A 20,027-nucleotide genomic window follows, 5' to 3' on the forward strand; every position below is an offset into this window, starting at 1 on the left:
ACTCAAAACAAAGGCAAAGCAATAAAACCAGTTTAGAAAAGAATGAAACAAAACCCAGAACTTTCATATCAGCTGCATCCATTCATACCTGCTTCTTTCTTTTTCTGGGTTGTTCAGATAGGAGTGAGGACTTCTGTTCAGACTGCTGTCGTATATCTCTCCTTTGTTTCTGTAAATCCTGCCTGGCTTCATCTTACTGTGGGCAATGTCAATGCTCTGAAATCAAATTTAGGATGTTTATGAGCTTTGTACTACCCAGCCTATATGATAATTATACATTATACGATTTAAAATCTTTTTGTGTTTTCTTATCCAAACATTTCATCCAAGTCCAAAAATATTAAAGAAAAAAATAATCTGAAATACAATATGTCAATTAAGATGCAGGCTGGATATTTTTTTCTCTATTCTCCAAAGTTCTTGAACTTTTCATCACTATAAGTCTCTGATCATAGAGCCGCCCAATACATATACCACTCATCATTGTATGACGCAGACCAGATCCCTTGTGCAGTTAGAGACAAACCTTTACGATGCCGCTGACCAGTGGCTCAATGGATGCCTTGATATATCCATTACCGGCAAGCATAAAAAGGGTGTACTGGAAATAACCTGCTGGTCCACAATGGGTGTGTGTCCCACTCAGGACCACGTTATCATGTCTGTACAAGTCACCATACTTCTCCTTCAAAGCCTTTAGAACCTGCAAACATAGGGCATATAGAAGAACCTTAATTCCATGATGGACCGGGTATGAAATTCAAAATGAAGCTCTAAAAGCACCATGGTAGGCCTTCAATATGAAATAATGTTTGACTCTTGTTAACTTATGTTTGGCTGTTGAATAGTCGTCACAGGCTCAACCATAAACCACCTCAGCTTTCTCCTATCTGCTCCCATTCAGATAGATGTTTTTTCAAAATATGCTTGATTTTTTTTTTTTTTTATCATGGTATTACAATAGAGATTCTTGATTCTTAATTTAAAAAAAAAACTGTGTAGAATATAATAGACTGTAGTTTCTGCTTTTAAAACCTGTTTTAAACCAAAAGAAGAGAAAGTAATAGTCTGCACCATATGGAAGCCCTGAAAATAAGCTGAGAAAGAAAGACCGGTGCTTCATCTTTAATATGTGCATGGAATAACAGATGTGTTTTATTTACCTCCAGTCTTAGCCTCTGAGAAATCATCCCCACATCTACGGTGACGAATACAACTCTCTGACTCCCATCATCGATGATGAAAGCTCGACTGTAAAGACGGGTGTGTATCCCTGCAGCTTTCTGCTGAGAGTTTGCATAACCCATCTAAAATACAAAGGACAAAACTTAATTGGAGCAGATATATGCTTTAATAGTCTTGTTAAATGAAGATTAAAGCTAAGTTTCGCTATTACAGGTCCACCTTTTCACCTTAAAGAAATAAAGGCAGTAGTGAGCAATGCTTGTGTCTCTACTTTGACTGTCTTCTCTGGCATAGTGGATTAACAAACAGGTGGAGTTGAAGAGGGCGGGCATGTTGATTTTCTGGTGTCAAAATGTGGGGATAACATGTTTGATGCAAATAATTTCGAATGAAGACACCTGTTTTATGGCAAATATGCGAGAAACTATATTTCAGTTGGAGAAATTACCTCTTCCTTCAGAATGGCAGCATCTATCTGCCTGCTGTAGATCGGATAAAGATGTTTTTTGTCTGGTTATGTTTTCTGATCCATATCTCTCGTTTGAAAATTCCAGCATATCCACAATTTGTTCTTTTTTTCTTTTGGTAACTTATGTGGAGCTGTGTTATGTAAGACTTCTACTGTGGACCATAAAGGTTGTCAGGCAGACACACCCAGTCAGATAAAGAGGCTCTGTTGCAGACTTTGGAGTTGGATTTCCAAAGCAGATTAATCTTCTGTTGTCGACTTTCCAGTGACAAACACTTTCCTTAGATGTGCTAGCATGTTACGAAAGCCTAAAGTGTTGCTTGCTATAATATGCTGATAACTAACTGATAATAAACCAACACCAGGATGAATCCGTGACACCAGACAGATTTTGCTATCAATTTCTGTATCATTACTGTTTTATTACAACTGTTGGTGTCTAGGATGGGACAGAAACCCTCTTCATGGTCAGGTTTGACAGTTTAGGACCTCGGGATTACTCTGAAGCATATCTGCATGGGATTCTGTCATTATCATTAACACAGTGATTTGCATACTAAAGTAAATATGTCACATAGTTTAGGATACAAAGTTTATTAAATTTCCTATTAGCAGTAATTCAGTATTATGTTTAGATTAAAGAGGAATACATTTAGGCCGGGAAAGACAAAGATCAGACTATCTCTAATGTGGTTGTCCAGCTATTGACTCGCTTACTTTAAACAACTGTAGAATATCAGAATCCTTAGAACATATCTGTCAAAGTCAAGGCCCATGGCCCGGATCCAGCCCGCAAACCAGGGGGCCATGTTTATCCATGGCCCCCTGGATGATATGTAATTACCATTAGAACCGGCCCCCAGGCCACTACTGATTGTGCGCCCTGCTTTGACTTTGTGGGCTACCGCTGCATTGTGGGCAATGTAGTGTTGGTGCAGTTGTGTTGCAAGCACCAACACTATATTCCCAGGGGAAAACATGATTGTGTTTTTTGTTGTGCTTTGCATGTTTGGATTGTTTTGGTTTTTGCTTTTCCCCCTTTAAAGGGAAACGCCGGGTTTTTTACATTGGGCCCTTGATTTTACTTTATTACATCATGTTCTACCGCGGATGTCTGGGGGACAGTGATTCGCCTACATGTTATGAATGCTGGCCTACCATAAATAATACATTATGAACAGTTTAGTTTGTACTTTCAAGTAGTTTGCCCATAGGAAGACGTTACTTGGATATAACCTAACGGAATATCTTCAGAACGGCTCTAAATGATACAAAACTCATATGGGTGAGTAGAACATGATGTAATAATGTCAAATGTAAAAAACACGGCATTTTCCTTTAAGAATCCAAGCTGGGATGAAGTCAGAAGCTGTGTTGGAAAACATTGCCAAAGACCAAATTGATGTTCTGAATCACACACCAAACTCCCTCTTCCTCCTTTTGTTGAGCTTGGGGGATCCCACCTGCCCCTCGCTGGGCAGCGTTTCTGCAGGATCAGCTTCGCTCCTCCCTCCATCCAGGCTCCTTTTATTTTGGCTCCAATCAGCCTCGGCTGACACCTGTAGTCTGTAGTCTTTTTGATTCTTCGGTCCTTTTTGGTATTGCTCTGCTTTTTGTTTGATAAATTCCTCTTTTAAAGAACCTCTGGCTGAATTCTGGATCCACTGCCGTGATTAATCACAACATTTTTACATGTCTTTGTACAAGACTTGATTTTTCTTTGAAGGAAGTATTGTTTTTTTTGTATTTTATTTCATTTATTTATATTTTTCAGTTAAATAGACTCAGGGAGAAATGCAAATAAGAGCTATGAGAGAGAATACAACTGATTTGATTTTTTTTTCTTATTTTACTATTTGAAAGCAGTGATCGGTAGGATCATAGAGCAGCATAGTGATGTATTTTCAGTATATAATGCATGCACTTTCATTTATGTATTTATCTTAATAAATGTATTCATATCATAAAAGTTTATTAATAATATTGATATTAATATTTTGTTTTTTTTAATCTATGTGTTAGGTCTTAGATCAATAGGCTATGTTCATTTCAATATGTTTTAATACACATTTAACTAGTCTGGCCTTCGGCTTGTAGAAAATTTGTTTTTTTGGCCCTTGGTGTATTTGAAGAATATTACACCCAGTAACAACAAAAAAAGCTGTAAATTCCAGAACAGCCATCAGAGGGCAGTAGTAGCCCACAAACAGTTTCAAGGTAGTTATTGGACCTGAACCCATCCACCTGATCCATCATAGGAATCATATAAATTGACACAAACTTCCAGATATTTGATGCCCAACATAAAGTCAATATAATCATTTTCCTCTAACTTGTTTGAAAGCATATGTTGCAATTTTTTAAAGCCATCAACAAGCCTTCAATGAAATAAATAAACACATTGAGAATGCAATTTAAAAGGATGTTTTCTGTAAAAAAATCTTTTAAGGAACACCTTAGAAAGGGTTTGGGAGTTGTTATTCTTCACCAATTGTTGTCTGCTGTTTTGTAAACTAGTAAAATTTCTCTGACTGAATAATGAAGTGTTTGGAATGTGTTTGTACCGACCAGAGGGATTTCAGCTGGTGGTCCTGTGCAGTCTGCTCGGCCGACGCCTATCAGGTAAGGTGTACCCTGAGGATTGGTTTCTGAGGGAAAAGAAAATTTGAAAATCTTTTGTTTTTTTTTCTTAACACCTTACTCTAAATAATTTTTTGCTTCTCAAGCAGCTAAAAATTAACCAGTGATTATCTGAAACAGTTCAGTGAAAGTAGCAGCAGTCAGGCAGTCAATGTTTAATGAAGTTCACAAATTCTATCATTAATCTGAATTTGATTTTGGGTAAACTCAAAGGCTGTAAAAATGACTCTATTTAATCATCTGAAAAAAAGTAAAATGCAGTCATTCTTAGACATAAACTGAACTTTTGATAAACTTAGCTAAATCTTTTTATTAACCTACAATATAAACCTGTTTTGCATCTTTATAAAGACAGACTTATTAACAGAAGAATGTATAAATTAACTTTATTAAAGTTGCCTCTTGTCTCAGCCTTACAGGTAAACCAGATAATCAGTAACAAATAGACTTAGGGAAAACGACCAATTAGAGACATTTCCTTTGATCTAATGAAACTAAAATTGAAGTATGATCATAACAACCAGTCTGTTATGTTATATGGGGTCAGAGATAGAATTCTGAAGAAAATATTAAAGAATATCTTAACGATGACGCAAAGCATACTGTAATAATAGTTAGACAAACTGCCTGACTTTGTTTAACTAAAGTTAACAAGTAACTATTGCAAAGCTCTCCCAGTCTAATACAAAATCTGTGGGAAGAACTTTGTGTTAGAAAAGTCACCTTACACCAGTTCTCTGAATAAAACTGGGCGCAATTTCCAGCAAATTATTTTAAGAATCTTGTAAAGGTGTCAAAAATGTTTGACTTAACATAAACAGCTAATGACCATTAACCTAAATACTGAGGAACTTCGTGTTAATCTCTGGATCTTAACCAGGTGTGAAAATAATTTCTTAAATTATACTTCACTACCTATTAGAATAGAATAGAATAGAATAGAATAGAATAGAATAGAATAGAATAGAATAGAATAGAATAGAATTCAACTTTATTGCCTTTACACTGTCACAAGTACAAAGCAACAAAATGCAGGTTGCATCTATCCAGAAGCACTATACAAGATATGAATATCGAATGTAGCATTTAAAACAATTTGATTTATCCTGATTTAAGACAGAAAAAAACATCATTGTGTTTTAATGAAGAAATAATGGAAGCAAACTGTTATGTGTCTGTGTAAAAACCATATAAACATCTGTTTAAGACAGTTTTAGATTTAGAAATATATTTTAGTTTTGGTAGTGTAATGTTTATATAAGAAATTATTCAGGTTTAAAATAATAATAAAAGCGACAGTTTTGTTCCCTGAACGCTTCTGCTGTTTTTACAGGAAACAGCTTATACTGTTTTAGCAGTTTGTTTGTTTACCTTTTTTGTTTGTCTTGACAATCAACACTGCAGCCAGTGCCACACAGACAGCTGTCACAATGACGAGCAGAACGATCAGCACCATCTGAAGGGCAGAAAGTCTACAACACTTCTTGCCTGCCATCGTGCCTGATTGTGTTTAAAAGAAAAAGGGGAAAAAAGGAATTATCAATAAACTTTAGTGAGTTTTATTTTCTTTAATTGAATAAATTAGCCAACACGATGATTAAAAAAAAGAAAAAGAATGATCCTGATAGCCTGCAGTGGTGATGAATACTTTGTCTCATATATCAAAATACTGAAACTATGCATTTAGAACTAACATGCACTCATAGAGAAAAGCTTGTAGAACCTCCTTCAAAGCCTCTTCTACTGATTTTATCTCTGAGGGCTCAGATCTCTGTGGAGGTTTTATTTTATTAGTAGTTTTATTAGCTTTTGGCTCAGCTCTCTGAGGTTCCACTGGAATTCAGTCAGGTTGAGGTTTGAACTTTGACTAGGCCATGATGTCATGTTTATTCTTTTTTTACATCACAGTCCTGTTGATAACCAAATTAGTGCCAAGCTTGAGCTGTTTGATGGATAGTGTTTGACTTAATGCTATGCAAAAAAAAGTCCTTAAGATTAATTAAAAACTGCAAAAAAGTCTGTTCTTGCACCTTTTAATCAAGACAAAACGACTATCTCTCCCCTTGTTCGATGCTTTGCAGGTAGAAGAAGGTTTGTGGTGATGCTGTTGGGTTTCTTTAAACGTGGACATTGCTCCAAAGGTGATATGCATCTTTTAGATTCAGATTTACATACCTGATCTTTGCCACTATGTTGCTTTTAGAGGGAAAATTCTTCTTTTCCCTTCACCTGGTCATACATATCAGTTCTCTAGCTGTCCTGCATGATTTCTAGTTTTCAAGGTCAAGGTCTGTACAATAGATTTTATTTATTGGGCTGAATTTACTGTAGCAACCACTCCCAGGAAGATTATAATAATAGCATTATAATATATCTTTTCAAAAAATTATAATATATCTTTTCAGACAAATGCAAAGTGACATTCCTTTCTTTTGGATCATCACTTCACATATTGCAAACACACACCTGTGCGCTTCATGCAATAAACTGTTGAACCTCATATTTTATATTGCGGAAGCGTTAAAATCAATAATGATAATTTAATCAGTAACTCTGATTAGCAGCAGCTGATTAAAACTTTCTTTTTTATAGAGAGGAGAATCAAAAACCTCAGCTAAACGAAAGATAAATGAATGTATTTGTGCTGTGGTGAGAGCCAAATAGGTTAATGTTGCAAAAAAAAAAATGGTTTGTTTGGAGATTTGTTAGGTAAACTATTAAATTAAAAAAACATATATATGATAAAACTTTCAAACTTGTAGAGCTTTAAAACTAATTGTCTAACCGTTTTTGATGTTTTACAGTTGTACTTTCTAAGTACCAATACAGGTTATATTTATTTCAAGATTGATTTATTGCTGTGTTACCCAATTTCCTGATGTTAAAGCTGTGAATCTTTAAACTAATCATAGTATTTTTTCCCCACCTCATCTACAAAACATTCTGTATAGAAAAAATAAGATAAAGATAATGTTGTTTGATCAGACAATATTGAGCAAGCATTACGTTGGTTCTTTCTATACCGTCAAACTTATCATTGAAACCTGTTTTATTCTCACATATTCTGTTCAATTATGTTCTATAATCAATCTCGGAAGCTTTATCTCTTCGTTTCTGACATGAAGAAACAAGCGGATGTGATAAAAATCTTCAGAAAGTCAAATACATCAAACTCACCTTCAGCCAGAGGAGACTCAGCTTGGAACAGAGAAAGTGTTTAATGCAGCGTTTTAGGCATTATCTCCCTGCTAAGCTGTTATCTGTCTGTTGAAGGTTGTTCCACACAATCTGCAGGTACACACTCCAAAGTTCACCAGCTGAATTTCATACTGCTCTATAGCTTTGATGATTAGCTACAGATATAACTGATTATATAGCTAATAAAGATGTTATCAAAAAGGTTTGTTTTGTTATTCAATCTTAGAATGCATCTGTGGCTGCAATACAGAACCAGGGGTTTGGTTCTTTGCGTTGTGGATAACAGTGTTCGTTTCACATCCATCTGATAAAATATATATTATTCAGAAGATTAGTATAAAGCAAACACAATTCAGTGGGGATGTGATTTACCAAAACAGCTGAAGGGTTAGATAAAGCTTATGCCTAACAAAAGAGTAAATCAGAATTTGACCCAAACAGTCTAATTTATCGTCATCTGCCTAACCTACTGTGGATCTGGGAGAATGGCAGAGAGGAGAAAAGAAATAAAGATTGTTTTTTTTTTCTTTCTTTTTTCTACGTAGGAGACCTTCCCAGGTTTCCTACGTAGGAAGCAACTGCCTGGCGAAAAAGCCAGTCCTGTCAGTACACCTGTCTTGTCCTTTGGTTTTCTTTTTAGTTTAAGGAAAAGGACTTTGCTGTTATTTAAGTTATTTCTTTTTGTGTCTTACCCAGCCCTTCTCCAATGCCCCTCAGACAGTTTGGATATTTAGAGGCCAGCAAGCAAGAAAAAAAGCTACTTATGAGCTCACTATGATGAGCAGAGCAGCTGGTCCTGTTTACCTACAATATGATCAGTGTTGTCAAAAGTTCACACATTTGTTACTTAAGTAGAAGTATAGATACTGCAGTTTAAAAACACTCTGGTAAAAGTTGAAGTATCAACGTGACCTCTTTACTCAAGTAAAAGTGAAAAAGTATGTGCTCCAAAAACAAATTAAAGTATAAACCTTTATTATTCTTTACTATCAGGGTTCAGATGAAAATTTAAAAAGAGAGATCATATCTCTCCTATACTGGCTTCTCTTCATTAGCTTCCTGTTAAATCCAGAATATAATTTAAAATCCTCCTTCTCACATATAAAGCCTTAAATAGCCAAGCTCCATCTTATATCAGAGATCTGATTGTTCCTTATGTTCCTAACAGAGCGGTTCGATCTCAATCTGCAGGTTTACTAGTGGTTCCTAGAATTTCTAAAAGTAGAATGGGAGGCAGTTCTTTAAGTTATCAGGCTCCTCTCCTGTGGAACCAACTACCAATTTTAGTCCGTGAGGCAGACACCCTGTCTACTTTAAGGGTAGACTTAAAACTTTTTGATAAAGCTTACAGTTAGAGTGGCTCAGGTTATCCTAAGCTATCTTTATAGTTACACTGCTATAGGTTTAGACTTCTGGAGGATATAGGGACCCCCATTTCATCATTTTGCTTCATTCTGTCTCTATTCTCCCATTCTGCAGAATCTGTTAGTTCAATGTCTAATGTTATGCTCACTCTGCTTTTTCCCATAGTACCTTTGCCTCTTATGTTCCTGTTTGGCTGTAACACCATCCTGGAGAGAAATATCAGCTCTGTTGTTTCCATCAACACCCTTGCTTAAAGATGTTGGAGGTCGGCCTGTTTTCCAGTTTCCTGTTTCTCTGACCGCAACTGGCTGGATGTGCTCTCTTCATACTTTGACATGGCAGTTGGCCTGGAGCTCGTCTGCCTGGCTGTGTGTTTTCTGGACCAGGCCGCCTTTTACGGTTGCTTTTTGTATCTCTGGTTCTGTATCCTTGAACACCAGTCTCAGCAGATGGCCACTCACACTGAGCCTGGTTCTGCTGGAGGTTTCTTCCTGTTAAAAGGGAGTATTTCCTCTCCACTGTAGCTGCATGCATGCTTAGTGTGAGGGATTGCATTTGAGTCAATGAGTTGATGCAATCAACTGGTTTTTCTTAGAAAAGATGGAAAACATTCAATTAATTGACTGTATGATCTGGTGAACTGTAAAGTGCCTTCATATGACATGTGCTGTGAATTGGCGCTATAGAAATAAACTGAATTGAATTGATATTATCCACTGCCTACCACCTTCACAGATATAAATCAGCTGACAAGTAAAACTAAATCTCATCAAACCTATACATACAAATTCAACCTAAGGTGTTCTAACCATCACCTCCTTTTCAGGACTGCTGCATGAATCCATTGACTCCATGATCTACAACATTACAAACAAATCCCTTTAACTTTCATCTATTCTTGGTGTTTTACACACTCTGTAGGCAAAAAAAAAAAGGAAAAAGAAAGAGGGAAATTGTATGTGACTGAATATCTTCTACTTTAAGGTTGTTCAACTATATACCCAGAAAGTCAGAATCGTTTGTAATTATTTCCGTGTATTTTGCTGCCCCCTGCTGTTCAGTTCTGGTATAAATAAAGATCCTTGGCCATAAAAATGATTTTTCAGTTTTATTTTATTTATTTCCCATTTAGAGCATGATAGGATTGCTTGTAAATCTCTGATTATATCTATATCTTTAATCAGGTGGGATATTATAACAGGTACCTTAAGCTGGAGTTCAAGAGAGGGAAAACTGCACATTTATTCAACTAGTAAAAAGAAAGACAGTCTAAAGAAGACTGTGGGAGAAAGAGAACACAATGATTTCTGTGAAATATTTACAGTATAGCACATACTTCAGGCGACGTCTGGCTCTGATAGTGAGCTGCCCTTCTGGCTTCTGCTTCATATTGGGCTTGCAGCCTCTCTTTATGCTGTCTTAATTCTCTTTCTTTTTGTTCATTCATCCTATCCATCATGGCTTTCATCTCAATTTCTCTCTGCTCTTTCTCTCTTTGTATTTCTTCCTTTAGCCTCTCAAACTCCTTCTTCTTCTGCTCGTCTAGCTTCTGCTGGGCCATCCTTCTCTCTTCCTCTCTTTCCTTCCTCTCTCTCTCCCTCTCTCTCTCTCTCTCAGCTCTAAGAAGCTCGTTCATTTTCTGCATCTCTCTCTGATACTGTGCCTGTATTTCTCTCTCTTGTTTTTCTCTCTCTTTTCGCATCTGCTCTTCTTTCTCCCTCAGCAGGCGTTGTTTCCTCTCTTGGATTTCTCTCTCAGCCTTTTGGAACATCTCATTGGTGTAGTGACTTCCTCCATTTTTATGTACAATATTTTTTATCTTCTGGAGCAGCTCAGTGACCTGAGGTTTTTTATCACTCTGATTGTTGTTGAACACATGATACTGGCCGTTACATGTTTTTACAAGTTCCTGCAGTTCTGAGCTTTCTTCCAAGAACTCTTCTATAGTGGTGTCTTGAAGCTGGTCTCCATGAGTAAAGAGAACCATGCTGTATTTATCAGCATCCTTTCCAAAGATTTCTTGAATCTTTTGGACTGATTTCCTTTCCTCTTCAGTGAATCTGCCCAGTGCGATGACCACCAGGAAGATGTGGGGTCCAGGAGCAGCCAAAGGAATGCAGAGGCTAAAATCTTTTACTGTTTTATCCTCATTAAACCTGGTGTCAGACAGGCCAGGTGTGTCAATAACAGCGATCTGGTTTCCATCAACAGCTGTGTTACATTTGGAGCAATCCACAGTCAGTGATCTGGGGCTGCATTTCGACTCAAAGCACCGTCGCCCTAAAATGGTGTTTCCAGAGGAACTCTTCCCACTTCCAGTCTTCCCCACTAAAACAATCCTCATCTCGTTGTTGTTTGATAAGTTTGTACCTGTAACAAAGAAAATTTATTTGTATGTTTGTACTGAAATGTAGAAATAAAGAACATAAGCTCAGAAACAACATCTAGGATGTTTTAGGTTGAAAAGATGAAAAGCTAAAACATAGTTATACTCTATTGTATAAATAAATATAAAAAAGAAACTGAAACTGATACAACTTCCATAATGATTCAAGCCTAAAAGAGGAAAATATCAAAATGCTGTATGTTTATGTTCTATCAGAATAGCTGGAAAAAATGTGTATATTTCCTGACTTACCAGAGTTGTTGGCTTTGTTTGAGCTGAAGTCCAGCTTCTCCATGATCAGGCTAAAGAGAGCAGGGAGGATGCTGAGATGAAGCAGTAGTGAATACTATGAAAGCAGCCTGCTCCTTTTATAAACCAGTTTGTCAAAATGAAACTGAAACGTTTTTTTTTTTTTTTTTTTGTGCTGCAGTAACGAAAACCCTCAAGGGAAAACCCATATACACTGATATTCCACCTACTGTTATTTGAGCTGCACCTTGAAATTTGTCCTACCCTGAGGTTAAAGCTGGTATTCCCCTTACTTTAACGGCAGCATTTACAAGAAATGGCAACTCTTAGAGAAACTGAAAACACAGAAAGGCTGTCTGTTTTTTTTCTTTCAGTGCCTGCACTGAGACAAGAGCCTTTACACTGGTTTCCATGGATAACGTTCATGTGTTGTTTTTTATTGACATACATTTTTCTTTCATACTTGAAAGATGAGGCACACTTATTTCTATTTTAATGCATTTTTTAAATCTTGTACCAATTTTCTATTTCCAAATGAACATGGTTTTATTTCCAAAACAGTTTTCCACCATGTGACTGACGTAAAACTAATGTATTATTAATACTCTAGAATCGAGAGATGATGCATGCTTGTTTTTATCCAATTTTAATGCATTTACTGCTTTATAATCACATTAACAATGGAAAAAAATATGATTTATTTTCATTTCCATGATAACAAAATCTGTAAGATCCTAAACAAACCACAACAGCCCTTCCCGCAGCGCAATGATTTATTTGATTAGTGGGGAGATGCTGTGTAGAGGTGTTTGGTGTTTCGTTGTGGCCGTGACGGCTTAAAGGCGAGTGGCTGTCAACTACTGTATGGTGACCAGATGTCCCCGATTTCTGAGGACAGTCCTCGTTTTGGACCACCTGTCCTAGGCTAAAGCTGTCCCTGGAAATGTCACAGATTTTGCTGTTTTATGAATGAAGAGGTAATTTTGTGTGTAGACAACGGTAGGAAGAGAGCGAGAGCATGCTATGTGCAGAAACAGCTTTTAGCTAGCTGGTTGGCAGCTGTTCACATATAAGGGTGCAGAGCGCACCAATTTTTAATAACACTTGGAAGTTCATTATCACATCCGTACACAGTTGCCCTGTATTATTGTGAGTGTGTTAATCGGTTCATTTGATTTTAATTGGGCTGATCATTATGATAAATGTTTGATTCATGTCCAGGTTTTAATGTACTGGATTCAGACCTAAGATTCAATCACGACAGGTCAGTGATGTCTAAACAGTTTATTGAAAAGGCAGGGTTAAACAGTGCTAGCTTTCGGGTGAGCAGCTCTGGTTAACGGGCCAGAACGTCCTAGAGGCAGAGGGACAGATTAGAGGCTGCAGTGGCAGGTTAGAAATGAAGAATTGATGAGATACTAACCAGAGACAGGCAGGAGGCTTCAGGGACTGGAGGCATCCACTTGTTGGTGGGGACTGGCTGTTGATTGGCCGACAAACTGACAGGCAGTGCGGGCTTTCCAGGGGCGTTTGTCCAGAGGTAGTTCAGGTCCGATAACAGGGTCCAATAATGCAGCAGAGGTACAGGGGGATAATCCAGCAGATTTCTCCGGTTCCAGTGCCAGGTCCAATTTCCGATTAACACAGAAAGTTAAGGGGGCGGGCAGGCTCAGGTACCCATGGGCAGAAAAAGGGTCAGGAACACAGGAGGTCAATCCAGAATCTAGAATCTCACAGAGCAAGACTCAGGAAGGCAGAGAAATCCAGAAAGGGATCAGGTAGGCTCAGAAACGAGGGACAAAGACAAGTCGGTTGGCAGGCAGGCAGGCAGACAGACTGGTCTTCAATAACAAGGGCTGGAAGGTTCTTACTGGCTTGACCCGAAATGATCAGGACAGAACTTACATGCAGGTGGCGACAGGTGAAACCAGTAGAGGTTAATTGCATGGAGGGTGGAGAATGAACCGGAGTGTTAATTGAGAACAGAATCACCTCCAGTGCGAGGATCATCATACAGGTCAATAAAAAAAGAGCTTTGATGTGTCTGTTTTACTAAAGATGAGGACCGGAAATGTAATTTGTATGTAAATAGAGCTAATCGACAAAAAGAGAGACAGACCATTGGCTGCAGCTGACCTGAGGAAATAGACTGAGATAAGATTAAACAGATTGACCAAAAACTCCTTGTAAGGGGCCAATCTGGTACGGTTTTTCTCCAGGGGTAAACAAGGGTTTGCCTAAAGATGTTTGTAGAACTTATTGGTGATCTTTAGTTAATTTAACCCAATAGTTAGTTATTGTAAGTAGAGTTATACGTTTTTTGGCTGTTTCATGGTTGTGATTTATGAGATAGACTTCCTGTCTTAGGTCTGCTTTTTACCACTCAGATTGGATATATGAGTTCCTCACTATAAAAGATAAGAGGCAGTAAAAGGAAAACTGAAGGAGACAAGATCTGAATGATCTGAGAATAACAATGAGATAAACACCTGTTTAACATTCATTTGTTAGGTTGTTTTTTTTACTTGTAGCTCCCAATATTTTGGTGATTAGCCTTTTTAGTAGTGTTACACCGATGCCATTTTTTGGCCCTGATATTGATACCCGATACCTGGCTGTGCAGTTTTGGCCGATACCAAACCGATACTATCTGTTTGAAATCGATGTGTGTATGTATGAAGAACTGCATACTCCTTGGATGTAAAATAATTTTGTCAAGCAGCGGCTTACCTTTGTGAAGCAGACTAATATGAAGTGAATCCAGTAGAACTTTTTATTGTCTACCTGGAATCAGTGATTACGGGGGCCCAGAGATGTCAACACTAAAACAAAAGCTGCAACACAAATACAAAAGCTGCAACATAAATACAAAAGCTACAACACCAATACAAAAGCCGCAACACAAATACAAAAGCTGCAACACAAATACAAAAGCCACAACACAAATACAAAAGCCGCAACAGCAATACAAAAGCCGCAACACAATTATAAAAGCTGCAACACAAATACAAAAGCCACGAAACAATCACAAAAGCCGCAACACAAATACAAAAGCTGCAATATAAATGCAAAAGCCGCAACAGATATATATGAAAGCCTAAACGGAAATGTAAAAGCCGCAACGGAAATATAAAACTACAACGGAAGTTACGATGGTCATTATACACATCTATATTGTATATGTAGATGCCTCATTGGAAGCTGTCGACAGCGCGGCGGATGTGCCTGAAGGGAGTCCATCTTGGACCAGACCACAGTTCAGACAGCTGCTGTCAGAATGAATAGGAGGCTCCTTAGATCTCATTTTAAGCACATGAAAGACAAGTCAGAAATAATATGATAATAATCTTTAACATATCACAACCCCTCTGGGCCACCGTAGGGGATAATAGCTGAACAAACTTTTTGCACCTTTTTTTCTCACTTTTTGCTATTTGTTAGTACTTGCTGATACCACCATTTTAGTGCTGCATCGGGGCCCCGCCGGATACTGGTATCGGTATCAGTGCAAAACTACTTTTTAGTATTAAAGCAGGTGAGATAACAACAGCAATTATAGTAATAATAATCACCATCATAATGATAATAATATGTATGATGAGATCATATGTTTTTGGAAGGGAGTTTTATTGTATTATCTCCCTGTTTTAGATCAGTGTAATATTAATAGGAGAGGAAGAAGATTTAGAAGACTGATAGAAAGAAGATGAATGAGAACGGAGGAAAATAGGAACAGAGTATCAGAGTTTCATTTTTTTTCTTTTCATGTTTCTACAGTTGAGTATAACTATGTTTCAGCCTTTCCTCTTTTCAGCTTAAAACATCCTAAATGTGAACATGAACACAAGCTTCATGTTCTTTATTTCTACATTTCAGTATAAACATGCAAATTAATTTTATTCTTAATTGGTACAAACCTGACAAACAACAAAGAGCTGAGGATTGTTTTAGTGGGGAAGACTGGAAGTGGGAAGAGTTCCTCTGGAAACACCATTTTAGGGCGACGGTGCTTCGAGTCGAAATGCAGCCCCAGATCACTGACTGTGGATTGCTCCAAATGTAACACAGCTGTTGATGGAAACCAGATCGCTGTTATTGACACACCTGGCCTGTCTGATACCAGGTTTAATGAGTATAAAACAGTGAAAGATTTTAGCCTATGCATTCCTTTTGCTGCTCCTGGATCCCACATCTTCCTGGTGGTCATCGCACTGAACAGGTTCAATGAAGAGAAAAATAAATCAGTCCAAAAGATTCAAGACATTTTTAGAGAGACTGCTGAAGATGTAAAAGTCAGATTGATACAAATCCTCAGGTCTCTTTCTCTCACAGTCTTCTTTAGGCTCTTTCTTAGTGGTTAAATGAATGTCCAGTTTTCCCTCTCCTGAACTACAGCTCAAGGTGCCTGTTATAATATCCCAGCTCGTGAAAGATACAGATGTCATTAGAGATTTGCAATAAAACCTATCATGCTCTAAATGGGAAATCAATCAAAAACTGAAAAATTATTTTCATTGCAAAGCATCTTTTATTAGACAGGAACTGAACAGCAGAGGGCAGCAAAATACACTGGAAACATATACTTGAATAAGTAGAAGATATTCCATCTCATAGACTCTTGTCTTATTTTTTTATTTTTATATTTTGCCTATAAAGTGTGTAAAACAACAAGACATGATTGAAGTAAATTTTTTTTTGGTAAAATTAATTGATGTAGATCAATGAATAAATGCAGCAGTCCCCAGGAAAAGAGGTGATGGTTAGAACACCTTAGGTAGAATTTGTATGTATAGGTTTGATGAGATTTAGTCTTTGCCAGCTGATTTATATCTGTGAAGGTGGTAGGCAGCGGCGGGCGGTACATATAGGCCTTTAGTGGGCACCAATATGCATCTAATTACCAGATAAAATAGCACAAAAGCATGAAAATAAAATATATCACTGTTACTAGAGATACTGATTATATATATACAAAATTCATCCTTCTGTCTTTGTACAGGAAGTTTTAGTATCTCCATTTAATATCAGCCACTGGGGCCAGAAAAAACCTTTACCAAAAGTGAATGTAAAATGCAGATTGTCACTAATTTAACTTGGCTGTAAACATTTTGGTCTGACTGACCAATCAGAGGACATAAAATGCTGATGTTTGGGTGGCCCCCTACCTGGGCCAGTATGGGGCAAGTTCGAAATCTGATTTTCTGAAAGAAGACTAAATCTAAGTCAAACCTATACATGCAAATTCTACCTAAGGTGTTCTAACCATCACCTCTTTTTCAGGAGGACTGCTGCATTTATCCATTGATCTACACCAATTAATGTCACCAAAAAAATCCCTTTAACTTTAATCTTGTCTTGTTGTTTTATACACTTTATAGGTAGTGAGCTAAAGTAGACCCAAAGTACATCAAGGCTTTGTTTCAGAGTTCCTAAAATGTAACAGAATGGAAACAGAGTTCACTCACCTAAATACTATAGGAAATCTTTGATGGATATTTGAATAGGAAAATATGTTTACCAGTTATAATAAAATATCATCCTACAAGTACTGCAACTAAAATAAATAACACTCTAAATAGCGCCCACCTCCAGAACAAACCTAGGAAAAAAGGAAATCACACACGCTCAAAGACAACTCCCATTGAATTACAATCATCTATATAGAAAACACTTAATCTCTGTGGCAGAGCTGTGTTTAGACCAATGCAACCAGTTGACATGTATCTACAGTACTCAACAATGCAGTAAATCAGGTGTCTTCAACCTTTCTAATCCAAAGAGCCATTTTACTACAAGCCCTACTAAATCAAAGCATTTGAGACATAACTATTGCATGACCTTTAAATAAAACACAACCTATTAATTTTGTTGAATATCTGCTATAGGATTTTTTTTTGCCATTTTATGAAACAACATTTTGTTTTTTTATCTTTTAACCATTTAGTACCAAGTGCATCATATTTGAGTTTTTAAGACCTCTATATCATCAGAGTGATATTTTTGTTCTTAAAAAATTGTTCAATCTGACACACACAGTGAATAAACAATCCATCATAGATTGTACAGAAATATCCAATGTATCATATATGGCACAAACAAAATCTAATTTAGTGTGTTTTGGTTTTTTTAGCCAGAATTTTTAATAGTTAAAAAAAAAACTTTTAGTGTTGAAAAATAAACATTTCTTAAAAAGTAAGCATGGGTTAAATTTTTTATGGACATTATGTACAACAATGAAAAGTTTCCAAGCCAATGACGAGAAAAATATATCTAACAGCATACAATACTTCTGTTTTGAAAATTCTGTGTCAATATTCTTAAAAATTCAAAAGCCTCTAAGACTTGTATATATTGATATACTATATTCAAAACCAGTAGTTGGTCCTTTTTTATTTTAGCAACTATTAAGAGACCTTGTACAGGGTCCAAAGAACCAATTAAAGCTATAGAGGTGCAAGTTTCAGGCCCCTGATATATACTCATAAGATGACACCTAAATATACAAAATAGTTGGATAATTCTGAACTTAAAAGCTTTGTAAAAGGAAATAAACAAAAAGGCAAAGAAAAGGTACAAAGGCAAGTCAACAGTAATTCTGCATCTCATAAGGCATGCTATTTGAATGAGCAGAGGCTATTTTTCAGGTCACTCACTATATGTAAGGTTATGTCATCTCATGGATGAAACTATTTTTTGATAGATTTTCACTCTAGCTTTCTTTGTATGCACAGACTGAATGAATGTGTTAATTACAATACATAACATAGCAGCAGTGTAGCTACAAGAAAGATGAACCTCATGCTTGTGTCTCTGCAGGTGTTCTGTGACATGGATCGTTTGGGAGGACGTTGGACAGTGAGTATCTAAACCTTTTAGATTCATCCCATCCTCTGACTGATTGATCTTTATCGATGCTTCCAGCTCCGCTGTGTCATGATAGATTTAAGAGATCTGACCCACATGAGGAGAACCACTCAGAGAACCAGGGGAAAAGTTGAACAGGTTTATTGAGGATAATAATTGTAATGGAAGCAGCGGAGCCAAGAGAAACTCTACAAAATTAAGAGAATGGTTTTGAAGAAATGCATACAGTTGGAAAGAAGGTTATGGATGTAGGTTAGTGTTTCTGATTGATTTTAAGTCAGTAGTGATGGTCTTGAAGCTCCTGAGCACCCACCACTGCTGGTAGGAGATCCTGAGCTTGAGGGGAGTACAACATTTGGTGATTTCCAAGAAACATCCCCACTAAATTTTGTAACAGGGTTCAGAGGTTTGCATTATGTATACTATTGTTCTGAGTATAAAAAGATAAGAAATTAACACTTTTACCCCCAAGATTGAATAATAAGATTAAATAAAAAAAATAATAAAATAGAAAAATAAAAAAAAAACTTTTTGATTTATTAGCTATATAATCAGGTATATCTGGAGCTACTGTAATCACCAAAGCTATGAGCAGCAAGAAATACAGCTGGTGAACTTTAGAGTGTGTACCTGCAGATTGTGTGGAACAACCTTAAACAGACATATAGCAGCTTAGCAGGGAGATAATGCCTAAAACACTGCATTAAACACTTTCTCTGTCTCCTCTGGCTGAAGGTCTATATAGGTAATATTCAGGAGTTATGATAGAAAGAACTATATGTTATTTCTGTGATTCTTAGTTTTTCTATCTATCTATTGGACAAAAATGGCTGACGGTGAGCTGCTGCTTACCCTTACAAGAGCTGTATGCACACACAGTTAAAAAGGTCACTGGTCCAGTTTGCTCATCAGTTGGTCAACATGACAGATGTAACTTTTTGGCTCTCAATGACACACACATGGTCAGGAAAATTACACAATATTTAATATAGATAGATAGATAGATAAATCCGACACAAACACAAGTTAGGTTCTCCACTCTGTTTATTTGTAAAGCACATGCAAACAAAGAAGTCCAATGTATTACACTGTAACTACCAACACAAATCTAAACATCAAAAAGGCTTAACACGTCCAATTTTTTTTGAATGACTGACAGTTGTAACTTGTTTATAGGCTCTCTAAAACTGGAAAAAAAGAAGGATGATCTATTAGGAAAGTTTCTGGTAATTTATAAAGGCAAAATTTAAAAAAAAGCAAACAATCATGTCAGCTACTTAAAAGGATGAAAACTAAGCTAAAGTAATGTAAAAGAAAAATAAAAGAAAATAATATTCACATCGAAATTTATTTCTGACCGAATGTTTGAGGACAGTGGCCTCAGTATATAAATCTCATAAGACTTAAGCTTCCATCCAATTGAGAGCCATGATTTCCTGTATTGTATTTTATTGGTACTGAACAAATTTAAGGAGGAACAGAAAGAATTATAAACACCTAAAATAAAAATTGTTATCATCTTATTGATAGAAAGCTTGATTTTCTATAATTTCAAATAGTCCAAAGACAGACAATTTAGAGTGGGAAAGAAAGGATAAAACTGAAAACATTTTTATATATATATATATATATATATATATATATATATATATATATATATATATATATATA

General features: G+C 36.6%; 2 protein-coding genes across 2 annotated transcripts in view; both read right to left on the reverse strand.

Annotated features, from left to right (window-relative positions):
• asah2 (N-acylsphingosine amidohydrolase (non-lysosomal ceramidase) 2) overlaps positions 1-5,789 on the reverse strand; it is a 15,312-nt gene extending 9,523 nt beyond the window's left edge. The window contains exons 1-5 of the mRNA XM_015400218.1: positions 5,666-5,789; positions 4,223-4,302; positions 1,164-1,307; positions 527-703; positions 89-216 (exon numbers count right to left, since the gene is read on the reverse strand). Coding sequence (XP_015255704.1) covers positions 89-216; positions 527-703; positions 1,164-1,307; positions 4,223-4,302; positions 5,666-5,789 — 653 coding nt within the window. The remainder of the gene's footprint in view (positions 1-88; positions 217-526; positions 704-1,163; positions 1,308-4,222; positions 4,303-5,665) is intronic.
• Positions 5,790-9,995: 4,206 nt separating this feature from the next.
• Positions 9,996-11,602, reverse strand: LOC107101331 (GTPase IMAP family member 4-like). Its single transcript, XM_015400205.1, has 2 exons — positions 11,496-11,602; positions 9,996-11,227 (listed from the first exon to the last, which is right to left on the reverse strand). The coding sequence occupies exons 1-2, from the start codon at positions 11,536-11,538 to the stop codon at positions 10,176-10,178; spliced, it is 1,095 nt and encodes a 364-aa protein (XP_015255691.1). The 5' UTR covers positions 11,539-11,602; the 3' UTR covers positions 9,996-10,175.
• Between the last annotated feature and the right edge of the window lie 8,425 nt (positions 11,603-20,027).

Source organism: Cyprinodon variegatus, unplaced genomic scaffold (genome assembly GCF_000732505.1).
Source record: "Cyprinodon variegatus isolate N-32 unplaced genomic scaffold, C_variegatus-1.0 Scaffold1082, whole genome shotgun sequence".
Classification (NCBI taxonomy): Eukaryota; Metazoa; Chordata; class Actinopteri; order Cyprinodontiformes; family Cyprinodontidae; genus Cyprinodon; species Cyprinodon variegatus.

Excerpts from the sequence above, each read along its gene's own strand:
- LOC107101331 (XM_015400205.1), bottom strand. The coding sequence starts at position 11,538 with ATGGAGAAGCTGGACTTCAGCTCAAACAAAGCCAACAACTCTG. Across the intron at positions 11,228-11,495 it reads AAACAAAGCCAACAACTCTG|GTACAAACTTATCAAACAAC; the intron begins GTAAGTCAGGAA and ends TCTTTGTTACAG.